The sequence below is a fragment of the Toxotes jaculatrix genome, chromosome 18 (assembly GCF_017976425.1).
Source record: "Toxotes jaculatrix isolate fToxJac2 chromosome 18, fToxJac2.pri, whole genome shotgun sequence".
In the NCBI taxonomy this organism is placed as follows: Eukaryota; Metazoa; Chordata; class Actinopteri; family Toxotidae; genus Toxotes; species Toxotes jaculatrix.
The window spans coordinates 19,662,232-19,677,782 of record NC_054411.1 but is presented as its reverse complement, the minus strand read 5'-3'; the positions used below and the strand labels follow the sequence as shown (position 1 = coordinate 19,677,782).

The window sequence follows — 15,551 nt, the reverse complement described above, 5'->3', positions numbered from 1 at the left end:
CTATGCAGCATTTTTAGTTTTCTTTATGTTATGTTGTTGTTGCTCTTGCTAGCTGCTGCAAAGCCACAAATAATGGAACGAAAACTGTTTTCTATTGTTTATCACTTTGTATGTTTGTAATGTTGTATTTATTGTCTTCATAATGTATCTCATATCTCAGTGGGCCCAGCAGGAAAATGGGAGGAGAATGCTTCAGTGTATTACTTCAGTGAATGTTTGATGCTCTGTGCTGATGGTTGTACGTGTCTGTTTTTGTTGATGTGCTTGAAGCATGTGAACAGATACTGAGCAAGACACAAAAATCAATGCTCTAAAGCTTTAATGCAAAGTGTTTAGCTGATGAAACCAGAGTACATTCATCAGCATAAAGAAACACATGGACTGACAGTACAACACAGGAGAGAAGCTTTAAAGAGTAAGGTGGCCTGTTAGGTGAGAAGACTGCACAGCTTCAGATCCAAGGAAGTTCAGACTTCAGCTGAGGCTTCTTAGGCGTGGTGGATGTAGGCATTGATGAATTCGAGATACTTGGACACTTGGGTGAAGACGCTGGGACTGCCTGAGAGAGCACAACCATCAGGGCTCCCATAACTCATGATGCCCGCCTGCACGTAGCCACCAGCTGCCCGACACATCAGGGGGTCACCGGAATCCCCCTGTGGAGCACAAAAAATCCACAGAAACACACGACCATCATGTCTCACCATCAGTCTTTACACTTTGCATCCATGCTTCCATATCTGAACTTGTGGAGTATTTCCGGAGGAACAGGTCAATAATATTACCAGACTTTTAAGATCCACTGTCTATGGTGGAATAAGATCCTGAATTAAAAGTATCAATACAACAATTTAAAAATACTCAATTAGATGTAAAAGTTCTGCATTTAAAATCCTACTTCAGTGAAAGTACTGTGTAGGTACAGTACAGTACAGTGTTAAGAGCAAAATGCACTTAGTGGAAACGCTAACAAATCACAGTGACAAGCTGCCCCCCAACTAGACACTGCTTTAATAGGCCACAACTCAAAAAGCTTAAGAGCCAGAATTATTATTATTTTTTTAAAAGATGCATTATTTTATTTATACACTCATCATGTTTTTAAATACAAATTTAAACTAGTAAAATAACACGTAACTACATTTTAAGATGCACCCGCTGATATAATGCATTGATTTGTTATGTTATGAAAGATTTTTGAATTTACAGTATATTTCAGCCGACGTAAAATGTTCAAACTCACATCACAGGCATCTTTCCCCACGTCCCCAGCACACAGCATGTCAGGAGTCACCTCAGGATACTTCGATTTACACGTGCTCTCAGAGGCGATGGGAATCTTCAGCTCTTGAAGGGTTTCTGGAGCCGGCAGTGGAACTGCATGGAGACACACACACTGGTTAGGCTTTGGTTAGGCTTTTAATGTGAAAAACATTAGGAACTCTTGTTATTCTGGCTGTATGCTTTGGGTTATTGAAAGGTGAATCGTCACTCCAGTCTCACTTTACATGCACATGAAATCTTCCATTTCCCAATTTTTGAAGCTCAAAGCATGGGTTATACCCTGGTCTATTCTTAGACACAGTTTTGTATATTTTAGATTTTAAAACTGTCCAATCAATGCCTTTTACCACATGTGAACTTCAATCAAATCCTAAACACATCTGGAGAATAATTAAAGCAAACAGGATGCAACTGATGCAAACAGGATTTTTAATAAATTTGCAAACATTTCTAAAAACGTATTTTAACTTTGCTGTGAGAGGAGAATTTATGGAAATTTCTGGACTTAAACTAACCAAGTGTGTGCTTTATGTCTTGGAGGGAACCAACAGATGCTGATTAATTTGAAAGTGATCTTAAATCTACACAAAAACCACAGCACACAGACTTCAGGAGCACTAAGACTCCAGGTGGCCACTGGTGCTCCTGGTCCAGCAACAGTCCAACACATGACCTCCTATGAATCTGCAACTCACTCATGTGTCCATTTGTCCTTATACATTATGTCACAGGCAACTTTGTGTATACAACTTACTATTATTCCCAATGTCTCCCCAGCCGGTGAGCCAACACTCAGATGATTCGCCGAAGGTGTCGCCCTCACTGGGTAGAGTCACTGGGCGAACCCGCTCTGAGAATGTCAGCTTCTTCTTCATCTTCACCAGAGCAATGTCGTTGACATAGCTTTTGCCCACAGCTCGATACTCAGGTTTAGGAATGACATAAAGTATACCCAAGTAACGTTCAGCCGCCTTGTGCAGGCTGTGTGCTCCGATAAAAATCATTGATCGCCGCAAAACAGGTTCTCGGGCACTGGGAACACAAACACACATGTACGAGTTTGCTTAAGGTGTTAGCAAATACTGGGGCAGTGTTTTTTATAGTATGACTTCAGTATTTAACAACTAGAATGATGATATTTATCAAAGCTGCTTATCAGAGCTTGAACTTAATGGACTTTATTTCATTTCAATAAATGTTGGAATGATCCAATATCTCACCAAAAATCAAAGATATTCCAAAAAAGAAGAAAAACATTTGTGAACCAGAACTTAGTTTTTTTCCTTCTTTTCTCTCCCATTAATCAGATCTGTCCTCTGTTGTTCAAACTCACTCCACCTCCAGCAGCTACAACAGTAAGATGCTGTTGGAGTATTTTGACACTGCTGTATTGGTACTTTCACTAAAGGATCTGAATACTTCTTTCACCACTGTTACATTGTTTGTACAATAATCACTTCCTTTCAACACGATGTTGTACCACTTCACAGTGCCACAGGCTGTATAGTGGCTGTTATAGTGGGATTCAGTTCCTATAGACAGACACACACTTACGTATCCCAGCAGTTTGCAGAGGTCAGCACCCACTCACTGTTGAGGATGGTGCCGCCGCAACGCCACCTCGCACCGCTTTTAGATGTGACGTTAATGTGCACCATCCAGGGCCACCTGCCCTCTGCAGCATCCTGTCCCCCAATGATGGAGCTACTCACTTCTGCTCCCAGCAAACCTGGAAAAGAAATGATGAAACTTTCTAAAGCCTATGTTAAGGTGGAAGCATTGAAAAGAATAGATTTTTTCCCCAAAATATTTTGAAATTGCACCACACGCAGAATTTAGCCATGATGTCTCACAGGTTTGACATATTGAAATGTTGGGTCAAAGGACGAGTTGGACATTTTGGGAAGCGGTGCTGTGTCATCGAGATTTAGACGAGAAGCTCGATACCACTCTATCTAAAAAGAGTGGCATCAATCTTCTCATCTTACTCTTAACAAGAAAGCAAGTAGACTCCCCAAAATGATCTGTTTCTTTAAATCAACAAAGTGTTACAGGCAGTAATGCATTTGTAAATACACAGATCAAACTAAGTGTAAGAAAGTCCGGTCATCAGCATTAGTCAAACAACCACCAATAACTTAACAACGGTTTATAATCACAGAGCAGTGTCACTGGTTTTGCTGTAAAATAGTTTCTATCAGTGTATCAGGGTCACAGAACAGGTTCTGTTAGAGTTTCAACATGTAGAAGACAAAATGAAGCAAAGACAGTGAAGACAGATGAATCAGCACAGAGTAATGTTCTCACGATGCCATGGATGGTGTTTGTCTTTCTTACCTCCAGTGTTGTGGATCAGTACCAGCATGGAGAGTAGTTTGCAGAAAGCCATGGCTGCAACAGAGTGATGCACTGGCTCTGCAGGCTACGACGGAGCAGCTGCAGCTTTATATACACATCTGGAGAGATTTCATCCTTATCAGCACTATCAGGCTTCCTTTTCCCGCTCAAAGCGCACACAGCAAAGTACATTCACTCAAGTATTCTGAAGTAAAATATTAAGACACTGGAACTTTTACTTGAGTGTTTCCACTTTTGATGGCTTTATAGTTTTGCTCCACGTGGAGAAATATTTTACTCTTACCATTACATTCATCTCACAGTTGTACTGCATTGATTAATAAGGTTATATTGTCTGCAATAAGGCATTAGCTCTGTGAATGTGATGCACTGTCAGAGTTTAAAGTAGAATATTCTGGCTAAAGGTAACAGCAGAATTCTCTGTTTTACTCATTTTAAAGCCAGCACTTGAAAGCATCTTTTTAACCATAAAAAGATAAATGTGCCTGGGGGGACATTTTTGTGTTAAATAGTTTTGTGCAAAGTTTAACTCAAATTATTTTAAAGTAAAGTTACCAGTATGAATTATGTGAACATAAATTCAACCAAGTAATAGAGCTCTCAAGTCAAGCCAAGTAGCTTTTTTGTTGTTTCGGCCTTATACATACTACACAGTGAGACGAAGCAACGTTTCACCGGGATCAATTGGTGATATACCCAAAACTGTTGAAACACAGTAGAGACAAGACAGATACAGATACAGTATAGCGCACACACACAATCAGTGAGATCACACATTTCTTCTTGCACACATATGCACACTGACACACACATACACACACTCTAGGACACACATGTACATACACGTGTGTATGTACATGTGTGTACATGCACACAATATGCAAAAATGTGCAGAAACAAAACCAACAGTGTAAAAACAACAGTAATGTAGAGCAATGAAAGTATAAAGCAGCATAAAATGGAAATACTCTGCTAATCTCAAAACTTTTTGTAACCACAGTAATTAGGTAAATGTACTTAGTTACTTTCCACTAAACATCTGTAACTGTGTATAATGGAAGCTTGATAACACAGTGTAATGTAGCAGAATATTATACACATATAATATTCTGCTACAGAATATTATATGTGTAGAATATTATACACTGTGAAGTCTTGTGTAAGTTTTTCTTGTAAACACCGAACACTAACCTTCCCAAATATTTCCATTATCACTACAAAACACCCGTAACCTTTACATCTGCTACAAACAGGCACCCAACCGCATGGAGGCATACCACTGCTATGTGATACTACTAGTTTTATTTATGTTATGTTGTTTTTGCACAAACAACTGAACGAAAACTGTTTTATTTCCCCTGAACAGCGTCTTCGAACCGGAACGTTCACTGTAGCTTTTGTTTCTGCACGAATTTATTAGCATGAAACACCCTGCCGTCATGTGACGGCGTCAAAGTAAACAGTACTGATAATAATGGAAGAGGAAGCTGAATTCGTTGAAAATACGGCTGGTTTTTAGTGGTGAATTTGCCGCCCGTGTCCGCGGAAGATTGTCGAGCTGCTGAACGTTTGGTGTGCGATGTTTTATTTATCTTAGCGGTGATTTGTCTCAGTCGTGCGGGGTTTTTTTTTTTGTAGTTTGTCCTGGGCTCCGTGCAAACATGCAGCAGACTGTCAGCGTTAACGCAGACCCCGTTCAAAGCCCTGACGCTGACGGTGAGTCCGTTATCTGTCAGCTCTTAGTTTGACTTCATATCACATTACAAACATTATCGTTACCCGAGGCCTGACCACTGTTTATCTCTTACTGTTTATAGGTCGTTGCACACAACGGCGCAACTGGGCGGGATTCTGGTGAGTGTTCAACAAGCTGAAGGTTTAATTTTCAAAACCACTGACACTGACACTGAAGAAGCAGAATGCTAATACTGTCAGCTGATGCCACCAGTGTTCATGACTGCATGTATGCAGTACTACACACAAAGTGTGTGTCTGTATGTGAAACTAAAGTGCAGACCTACAGAGCCCACAGCTTCCTCACCGTGCTGCCTTACTGTTCACACACACCCTGATCTGACCAACATTTAAGAAATGAAACAATAACCTTATAACTCCTGACAACTTCAGTAAAGAAAGAAGTAAATGTATAAACGATAAACAGTTTCATTTAGTAAAATGTCATTATAATATTAACAAACAAACAATACTCAGCAAGATGAGCAGAGAAAAGGGAAGTATGTTTATTTGTCGTGATAAGCTGACAGAGGCAATCAGAAAAGTATGAGATACCAGCAGGTTATTAGAAAATTCCAGGAGGAGCCGACCTGTTTTTGAGGAATTAGTGCAACATGCAGGGAGATTCATGGAATCAGATTTGGAGTTATGTTCATTGTGTCCTTTTTGTTGGGTATCGTGAACTCCGATTCCTTCTGAGTACCAGGTGAAAGAGGTCAGTAGAATAAAGAATCAAAAACCATCCTGTATTGAAAGTTTGCATTGTGGTCTCAGTCATGTTTACTTCTTTTCTATAAAAATTTTGAAAAAAAAAAAAATCTTAAAGACACTGTTCTAACAGATACATTAAGAAGTTTGCTATAAAGTCATATAAAAAATAATGTTCAGGTATTGGACAAGATAGTTAAGCATTAAATAGATAATAAAAAACTGAAATACAGGAAGGGGCTGTGTACAAGACAAAAATCTGAAAAAATATCAGCTTTCTAAAATGTTGTTTACGGTTTCAGTAAATGATTTAGATCTACATTTTTTTTTTTTTTGCTGCTCTCTCAAAGACCCCCCCCCCCCCCCCCCCTCAGTCTGTGGTTTAGGTGTCAGATAAATGTGAATCTGCTTGCTCTGTGTTATCAGTCTCTTCTTCTGATTACCTCTTCAGGCTCCTCGGATTGTGCAACAACTTTGCCTATGTGGTGATGCTGAGCGCGGCCCATGACATCCTCAAAAAACAAGAGTCACAAAACGCCACAGCACCTGTAAGAAGGCTTATTTGTGTTCTATTTTTTTTTCATAAGCATTAATTTGTTTTTGCACAATAAAGCAAATGATTCACTTTTCTCCCTTTTTATTCGAGACACCGGCCGCACTGGTTGCAGATTTCCAAGGTGGGAACAGCAGCAGCAACAGCAGCAGCCGCTATGACTGCAATCCTGTCTCTACTGCGGTAAATGGAGATTCACAACACAACCCTGAATGACCTCAGTCAGTCTGCAGGCTGACGAAGGGTCTAACAGTGTTTCACAGTGTGGCAGGGCTTTCCTCTGCTGTCTGTCTTTAAATTTGTTTTTAAAAGAGCAAAAACAATGAAATGACTAAACAGGTACCGAAACCAATATGGGAATAAAACTTGAAATGAAATTACAAGAAACGAAATTCCTTACAGCTCTTAGTCCAAGAGAATCTCATGTTGTTATGAGCCGACATTGCGTTTTTATAGTTATTCCACAGTAATAACACAAGGAGAAGAAAACCCACAGCATTCACTGTACAGAGTGAATGTCGTTCTTTTGTCCGGCTCAGGTTTCAGTGTCTCAGTCTGTGTTGAAGGTTTATTAACATTTGTTTGAGCTGTGATTGAGAGTTTTAATGCTTTTCTTCTCAGGCTGTGCTGTTAGCTGACATCCTCCCAACACTTGTCATCAAGCTCACTGCTCCTTTTGTAATCCACAAACTGCCTTATGGGTAAGACCATCATCTTTACTTCCAACCGTTTTTATAAAAATCTTGGTGCTTTGATTACAGCTGACTACTCTGTGATTTAATCCAAATCCACTAGTGAATTTGGTAAAACAGTTTTTAAGGTTGCAGATTTTTTTTCTCTCGAGCCTGACACTGGGGAAACACAAGGCAAAAAAACAAAACCAAACTATTTTCTAATTGCATCTTGCTTTACTGTTATATCTCTGTAAAGCAGCCATCAATAAAGTCATCACTTCCTGTTGAAACCTAACTTTTATTTTTATTTACAGCACATGCAGACTGGTTGACTGTCTGAAGTGTGTCTTTGGCTTGTATACAGTGCAGTCCCTAAATCCTTGGACAGTAACTTTTTAACAGAGTAAAAGAAATACAGACATGGTTGTTTAATGTCTTTGTACCACCTAAACTTTACAAATTTCCTGCCTGATTTCTGTTTTTAATTCTAGTTTCCGAGTGTTGGTCTGTTCCCTCATGGCAGCCACAAGTTTCCTCATTGTGTCCTTCTCTTCAGCTGTCTGGATCAGCATACTGGGTAAAGCCACTGCTTCTTTTTTTTTTTTTTTTGCCACAGAGCAATTACTTCTTTCAGTTATAGCCTTTATCATTCTTTGTGGTGAAACCAAATTCAGAAGATGGATTAGCTACAGCTTAAAGAAGTCGCTGGCCTCGGTTTCATTTCTTGGTCTTCTTATCTCAGTGGCAGCAGCTGTGGTCGTTCCACAGAAACATGATACCAGTTTGTTCTTATCTTGACCTGCTTCTAGAAATCTTTCTGACAGCGCTGTATCACCCGATCAGTAAATTAGATGTAGCGAAGGACGGACTGTCATTAGCACATAATGCACTTTTTAAAAAAAGTGGAAAAAAAAAAAAATATGTATGCATGTTAGTGATACAAAAAATTACAGCTGTGCAACTCTGCAGCTGTCAGGGATAACACAAAATAAAGATAATTAACAGGTTTTAATGCTCACGGTGTTGTGAACCTTTGCTCAAAGACAGAAATCCAGAATTCAAATTGAAAATTAGACTCTGCTGAGCAATTGTAAAGTAGGAGAAGTAACATGATTGGATCTAATTATGCCAATAATTTATCATGGAGTCAGTTGTCACTTTATTAGGCACACCTTGCTTAAGCTAATGCAGGCTATTACAACAGAAGTGTTGATTCATAGGTACGATCATTGTGGAGGATGTTGTCTGTGGTGCTGTTGGACTGCACTGCATTATGGTGACAGGTGTTCGTATTATTTTGTCCACCCCGTTCACATCAATGAGGAAAGGCTAACCTAAAGAGACGCACTTCTCTACAGTTCGACCACAACACAAATTCCATCCGTCACAATGATCACACTGTTCAATCAAACACAGTTTCAACAGAAACCGAGCACAGAAACCCTCATGAAGGAGGGTTTAATACAGGACTGTTGTATTAAGTTAGCTTTAGCTAGGTGTTCCTAATAAACTGACACAGCTGAGGGTTAGTGATTCAGGTGCCATTTCACAGCTATATTTATTAAATACACTGAATCAAACACTTTTTGATTCAGCTTTATTCTAAAGGTAAAAACAAAAGAATAAGAGCTACTTTTTTAAATCCACCTCTGTCCTTCCCTCCGTCCCCTCCACTCTCTCTGCCTCTGACACTGTGTCTGTAGGAGTGGTCTTTGCCAGTGTCAGTGCTGGCCTGGGAGAACTGTCCTTCCTCTCTCTCACCGTCTTCTTCAGCAGGTAAACACATCTTTTCTTTTTTTTAAATTTTTATTATTCCTACCTTTTCATCCATTTATCTCTTACCCTGTCAGAAACAGTCTTCCACCAAAGTAAAGTAAATGTTTTCAGGCACTTGACGGTGAAATCCCATGATGCTGGAGTTTCCTTGAATGCACCTTTCAGGGAGGAGGCTTTGAAACAATCCCTCCTCTCAGCTGAAATGCAGTTTCACAATAATGTGTCCGTAATGATTTTATCTGAAAGTACGAGAGATAAATTTTACTATCGCCTCATCATTAACTCGCTAACTTGTCAGCAGCGATATCAAGAAGCTGCTGATGATCAAACAAACTGTGTGTGTGTGTGTGTGTGTGTGTTCCTCGTGTTAGTGTTTTTGAAGTTATTGGATATTAAATACAGAATGATGTGTCTTCTGACTATGTTAAGTTTTAGATTGTGAACATCGTTTTTTTTTTTTGTGCCTTCCTCAGGGATGTACTGGGAGGTTGGGGCTCAGGTACTGGTGGTGCTGGTGTTTTTGGAGCGTTGCTCTATTCAGCCTTCACCCAAGCTGGCCTGTCACCCCAGGTCACTCTGCTCATTATGCTGGTGATCCCATTTGCTATGTTGGTGAGGTAAGATTTAGAGGCACAAGCACAATTATAAAAAAAAATAAATAATTCTGTGTGTCTTGTCTTCGCTAATCAGTGTTTCCCAGTTCCTTTAACCTTTCACCTCCCAGGGACGCTTACGTGTAATGACACGTAGAAACAACGTACAGAACGAGTTTTCTATGAAATCTCTGTCACGATCTTCTAAATTTGTACCTCAGACAATAAAGACCTGATAAGGATTTATAACATTTGCACGGTAGTGCCTAACAATGCAGACCAAGCAATGATAAATAGGGCATAGTTTCACTGTTGCCTACTCACTAAACAGGTCACAAGATTAGGACGCATCATGTTCTGGATGGCTGACCTCCTCTGCTTCTACCTCTGCCAACAGTTTCTCTCATGCTAACACGCTCACATGCTGATTTTTGCTGATTCTTCTCCACCACCGTAGTTTGATAATTAGCTGAGGCTGATGGGAATATCATAAGTTTTGCAGGTATTCAGTCATAAATAGAAGTATTTGACCTGATGATGGTGCTAGAGGAGGAGTCAGGGCATCACCAGAGTTATTTCTGTGCATCTTGTGGTGGAGGGACCAGCAGGTCCCTGTAGCAAATTTACAGAGACATTTGTGGTCTAGATGACCAACAGCCATCAATCATCCATAAAGCCATGATGCTAGTGAGACTAAAAGTTGTCAACAACAGGTGTTACTGCAGCATCTGGGTCTTTTTCAGTTTTTCCTGCTTCTTATTCTTTGTTGTCCTGCTCCTTGGCTTTGTCTCACCAGCTATTTTGTCCTGCTGGTTCCTCCACCTTCATTACCTCAGTGGAAAAACAAGGAGACGGAGTATACAGCTGTGGGCTCAGAGGAGAGACGGCAGCTGATGGATGATTCAGAAGGAGAGGAGCAGGAGGTATCAGCCCCAGGTACATGAATAAGCATGGAGACAGTGCTGGAGTTCATCTTTGAGTTTTAATTCATCCTTATAAATGGATGTTGAAGTGAGCGGACCACCAGCACAGTGTCTGAATGAGTGTGTCTGTGCTGCTTCTCCACAGTGAAACCACACGTTTGTAATATGTAATGTAATGGAGGCTGCTGATTTCCTCTCCCACAGCGCCCCCACACTGTTTCTTATTTTAAAGTACTGCTGTTCAGTAACTGAGGAATAACTACACAGGCCATGTTCTCTTCCCCCTGAATGTCACAGAGGACAGGAGCACTGGACCTCTCACCTTCACAGAGAAACTCCACATCATCAGAGTAAGTGTCCGCTTCATTTACATCAAACTGGAGTCTTCGATTATTTGTGTGCTCACACGATTATTCCTCTTGATTCCTGTGAATAGGGCTTGCTGAAGTTCGTGTTTCCCCTGGGGCTGGTTTACTTTGCTGAGTATTTCATCAACCAGGGCTTGGTGAGTTCTCTGCTGCTATGTGGCATCACATTTATCTTACTGCATGTTGTGAAAACTTCCTTCTGGCCTAGGCTGTGTGGAAATATGAGAAGTAGATTCCATGCATTAAAAAAAAAATGTTGCAGGTGATAATATGGAACCTAGAATAATGCTGATGTTTCCTTCTGCAGATGGAGCTCCTGTACTTCCCAAACTTTTTCCTGTCCCATGCAGAGCAGTATCGCTGGTCAGTTAACTTCACTGGAACATTGCTCTGAAGGAATCACTTTATTTAAATCGTCAGACTGAGACTTGAGTTTGGTTTTGATTTGTGTGTGTGTGTTCTCAGGTACCAGACACTGTACCAGTGTGGTGTGCTGGTGTCTCGATCCTCCCTGTGCTGTGTGAAGATCAGGAATCTGTGGGCCCTCTCTCTGCTACAGGTGAGAAATAGAAATAGGAAAGGTACGAGTGAGACCAGCCTGCAGTTTCCAACTTGAGTTAGATTTCTAGTGGGTCAGAGGAACAGTGGAGGGAATAATTGAGAGCAGAAGTTTGGAAACATCCTCCTCAGTCAGAGGGAGAAACGCAGTAAGTGACGCATCCTTAATCAGAGGATTACATTTAGGTGGTTCTGTGAACCGGCCAATTCCGGCCGTTGTCTCGTTGGCTGGTGGAGAAGGCTGAGGGTGGAGGAGGCACTTGAAAGAGGAAAATAATTTCCTCGTGTTTGCAGCAGAGCTGATCTTGTCATGGAAAAATGCTGTTTTACAGCAGTTAAGCTGATGACAAAGGACGATAGAAGAGTCTGGTGCTCACTGAGGCCTATAGGATAACTACATGTACGCCTTTAGTTTCATTTATTGTAATCACCTTAACTATTTCTGCCGTATTTGTTATCATTACTTGGGTTTATAACTATTGCAAGTCCCTTTTCTCTCAGCACTGCATGCTGATTTCCATGTTGTATTTCCATTTTGCTTTGCTTCTATAGAACCACACACGTGTGTCCCCATCACCAAGTTGCTAATAAAAAAAGAAAAGCCAGAACAGTTATCAGAGTATTCAGTATCATGTCCTGACTGACACTGACACTCAGTGGCCAATGTCAAATATGTTGAATGTGCACCATTATATATCAAATACATCTGTAATACAAAGATGAGCCACAAACCTTGGTTACTTGCCAAAGAGCTACATTCGATAAGCTGTCGCGTTGCTGCAGAGGTTGAGCTTGTGACTGCTGACCCACCTGTTTGCTGTATGAAAGTGCTGATTGCCCTGCTCTCTGTCTTTTAACATGTGCCCTCTCCTCTGACCTCCACAGGTGGTGAATGCGGTGTTCCTTCTGTTTGCAGTGGGCTACCAGTTCCTGCCCAGCGCCTGGCTCGTGTTTGCTATTATTGTCTATGAGGGTCTGCTGGGTGGAGCTGCGTATGTCAACACCTTCTACTTCATCAGCAAGGAGGTCAGGTCAACTGTCTGTCAGCGGGTTTGTTATTTTGGGGGTCTCCCTGTGTCCTGAAAAGCAGCTGGACTGAACTGTATGTGATCCCCCGACCTTTATTTCCTTTATTAGGATCTTTCTTAGGATTTCTGTGTGTGTGTCAATGAGCTGAATGAGCAGTATACTGCTGAGTAGCTGTGTTGTTTCTCGGTCCACAGTAAGAATAAAGTATGTGTCCATCCTGACTTGTGTCTTTTCTCCCACAGACTGAAGACAGACAGAGGGAGTTCGCCATGGCCGCTGCCAGTGTAGGAGACAGTCTGGGCATAGCTCTGGCTGGACTGGTTGCTTTCCCCGTCCACAGATACTTCTGTAACCTGTGACCCAGCCCACACACTCACACCAGCAGGATGAATAAGCAAGATGTGGGTGCGTTCCATTTAAGGGATTTTTTTTTTTTTTTTTTTTATCTGAAATGACAAAAGCAGACTTTCCTCCTACATAATATTGACTCCACAAACTGTTTTTAATGCAGATTCCTAATCACCATGAGTGAACCAGAGAGACACGGCCTTTCAGTTGCATTGATCGCAGCCTGTGAAGGCATGGTAAAAGCTCGCTTAACAATGTGTTAGAGTTCTGCTGGTTCACACACCCACTGCTCTGACAGCCTGTCGCCTGCAGAAAGAGAAAGTGCTGAGAATGTCGATAGCTTGTTTTGCAGACCAGTATTAGTTGTGCACAAAGCTCAGGAACAAATAATGATCCTTTTCCTTTTTATTACATTTATATTTTAATTTAATACTGTTTCCTGAACACAAGTGTTTCTGAATGACAGGGCATAGTTAATTTTCAAAAATTACACCCACTATATCTTTGTCTTGTCAAACAGTTTTGAACAGTAACAATTCAATCTGAGCTGACCAAACACCAGACTACAGCACAAGAGCTGACCTTAGGATGAACAGGAGTTTAACTGGATTCACTTATCTTTTTTTTTTTTTTTTTTTTAAAACAATATTGAAGTATTCAAATTGAAAAGTGTGTGTTAACCTCTCACTACCATTGAGAGTTGGCATTACACAAAATCACCTACGCTAACTAAAACCAAAACTGTTAGAATAAAATGGTTGGTGGTCAAGACCTTAGATGACAACATAACAAAATTTAGACATTTTAAATGTTTTATTTATATTTTATACTGACGGTGTGGGATATTTATTCTCTGTGATAACATTCTTATATTTGGATTCTGTGTCCTCAGTTCTGGGACACAACCCAAGAACTCCAAGCCATTGAATACTGACTGCTGTAAGACCATTACAGCATCATTTTAGGCTCAACACAGTGGAAATAACAGTAACAGAGTGACGTGAGCTGATAAAACTCTGCTTCTTATTGCTTACTAACTAACTAACTGACCAATGTTTGTTCTGCCTTTTAGTCACTGCTGCTATTAAAACAGGTCGTGACTAAAGTGACCAGAAATGCCTTTTACTGTTTCTACTAAAATGTGGCTTAACATTTTATATTGTATAGACTGTAACAATCTGGAAAGAGGGACAATGTCCTGAGGTTTAAAACGTTAATTCTTTTAACCTTCGTCAGTGAAAAGATGTAATAATAAAAAACAATAGGAACATGTTGTGGGTACGCCTGTCACCAGGACTATTTGCCTTTGCTGTGCACTTTTTTTGCTCACGTTTTGCTCAAGTTCTTCTTTTTCATGTTCCGAAACTGTCAGTTTTCCTACTTTCTCAAAGTCATGTAAGGATATGGTTTAAAATTTGATTTTACAAATGGTAGTTTTTTATTATAATAATTGTCCTGATATACTTTGTACATATACACTCTGTTTTCTCTTAAACATGTCTCAGTTACATACCACTGTACACATTCCTGCTGAAACTACCAACATTTTATATGATACTGCTGCTGTTGAATTGTCGATTTTGCTGCAATTTGATGATATTGTTATAAGCATGTACTTGTTTTAACAGATTTTTACGTAATTAAAATATTTTGAAGTTTGGTGTTAATTTAAATACATAAGATGTAATTGCATAATCTTTTTTTTTTTTTTCAAAAGGGACTGAAGTGGGTAACTAAGATAAAACATGTAAATACATTATGAAGTACATTTTAAAAACAAGGTCTTAATTACAGGGTTATAGAGGCAAAAGTTATTCTGATTCTGATACTCTGCACTGTGATTGTTGCCTCTGGTCATTTGAAATTACATGGCATGGTGTTTGTCCATGAGTCATAGCGTTAGATAATGTTAGTGTTAGTGAGTCACTCAACACACCTTATCTGCCTGCCACCTAAATATCTTAGATTTTCATTCAGATACCATTTTGCTCTGTGATAGAACTGAGGACTGTTGTTTTCATTACAGTGAACCTGCCACTTATTTTCTCAATTAATCGTCTCATCATTTGGTCCATGAAGAAATCAGAAAACAGTGAAAAATGCCCATTACAATTATTTAAAGTGCAAGGTGCTGTCTTCAGATTGCTTGCTTTATTTGACTAACAGCTCAAAACCCCCAAATATTCAATGTACTATCACAAGAGACAGAGAAAAGTGGCAAAACTCCACAAAAAAGAGACTGAAACTAGGAAATGTTAGGGAAACCAGGTAATAACATTTTACTTAAAAAATGACAAATGATTACTCAGTTATTAAAACTGCTGAATCATTTTCAGTTTAATAAGCTGATTGATTAATGAACGTATTTCTTCAGCTTTTCTTGTAAGCTGATAGTTGAGCTTGACCTGTGAATTATGTGGTTGTACAGCTACAAACAGACATTTGTGTTGAGTTTTAGATAATGAAAGAAATTCTCCAGTTTTGAACATTAATTTGTGTCTATTCAAAATTTCCTTCATAAAAAGGTCTTTAAATTTCCTCTTTCCCCTTTCCTTTATTGAAAAAATCCAAATCTAGGGATTTGCAAAATGCTTAATTTTAAAATGTGTAGCAGGAGGGGTGACTTTAATTTACCATTTCCCTTA

At 39.8% G+C, this 15,551-nt stretch overlaps 2 protein-coding genes across 4 annotated transcripts; one reads left to right on the top strand and one right to left on the bottom strand.

The window, feature by feature from the left end:
- Positions 1-302: 302 nt before the first annotated feature.
- LOC121197916 (tryptase-2-like) lies at positions 303-3,754 on the bottom strand. The gene is made up of 5 exons (XM_041061680.1): positions 3,622-3,754; positions 2,839-3,013; positions 2,039-2,316; positions 1,244-1,377; positions 303-656 (listed from the first exon to the last, which is right to left on the bottom strand). The coding sequence occupies exons 1-5, from the start codon at positions 3,671-3,673 to the stop codon at positions 489-491; spliced, it is 807 nt and encodes a 268-aa protein (XP_040917614.1). The 5' UTR covers positions 3,674-3,754; the 3' UTR covers positions 303-488.
- Positions 3,755-5,093: 1,339 nt separating this feature from the next.
- cln3 (CLN3 lysosomal/endosomal transmembrane protein, battenin) lies at positions 5,094-14,580 on the top strand. 3 transcript variants are annotated; one of them, XM_041063411.1, is made up of 16 exons: positions 5,094-5,358; positions 5,460-5,496; positions 6,536-6,632; positions 6,731-6,820; positions 7,259-7,338; positions 7,803-7,888; positions 9,015-9,087; positions 9,561-9,704; positions 10,477-10,616; positions 10,901-10,953; positions 11,040-11,108; positions 11,279-11,334; positions 11,437-11,530; positions 12,415-12,555; positions 12,801-12,963; positions 13,070-14,580. In XM_041063411.1, exons 1-15 carry the CDS (start codon positions 5,304-5,306, stop codon positions 12,915-12,917), a joined length of 1,332 nt encoding a protein of 443 aa, XP_040919345.1. In that variant the 5' UTR covers positions 5,094-5,303; the 3' UTR covers positions 12,918-12,963; positions 13,070-14,580. The 3 variants fall into 3 exon arrangements, with proteins under 3 accessions (XP_040919345.1, XP_040919346.1, XP_040919347.1); XM_041063412.1 differs by having other exon boundaries at positions 5,122-5,163; positions 5,281-5,358; positions 12,801-14,580; XM_041063413.1 differs by lacking the exons at positions 5,094-5,358; positions 5,460-5,496 and adding an exon at positions 5,615-6,091 and having other exon boundaries at positions 12,801-14,580.
- The last annotated feature ends 971 nt before the right edge of the window (positions 14,581-15,551 follow it).

Bases quoted from the DNA above. Each gene is read 5' to 3' on its own strand.
- LOC121197916 (XM_041061680.1), bottom strand. From the start codon at position 3,673: ATGGCTTTCTGCAAACTACTCTCCATGCTGGTACTGATCCACAACACT. The intron at 2,317-2,838 runs GTAAGTGTGTGT...TTGTGTTCCCAG, and splicing joins TCTGCAAACTGCTGGGATAC to TGCCCGAGAACCTGTTTTGC. The intron at 657-1,243 runs GTGAGTTTGAAC...TGTGCTCCACAG, and splicing joins TGGGGAAAGATGCCTGTGAT to GGGGATTCCGGTGACCCCCT.
- cln3 (XM_041063411.1), top strand. From the start codon at position 5,304: ATGCAGCAGACTGTCAGCGTTAACGCAGACCCCGTTCAAAGCCCTGAC. The intron at 6,821-7,258 runs GTAAATGGAGAT...TTTTCTTCTCAG, and splicing joins GCAATCCTGTCTCTACTGCG to GCTGTGCTGTTAGCTGACAT. The intron at 7,339-7,802 runs GTAAGACCATCA...TTTTAATTCTAG, and splicing joins ATCCACAAACTGCCTTATGG to TTTCCGAGTGTTGGTCTGTT.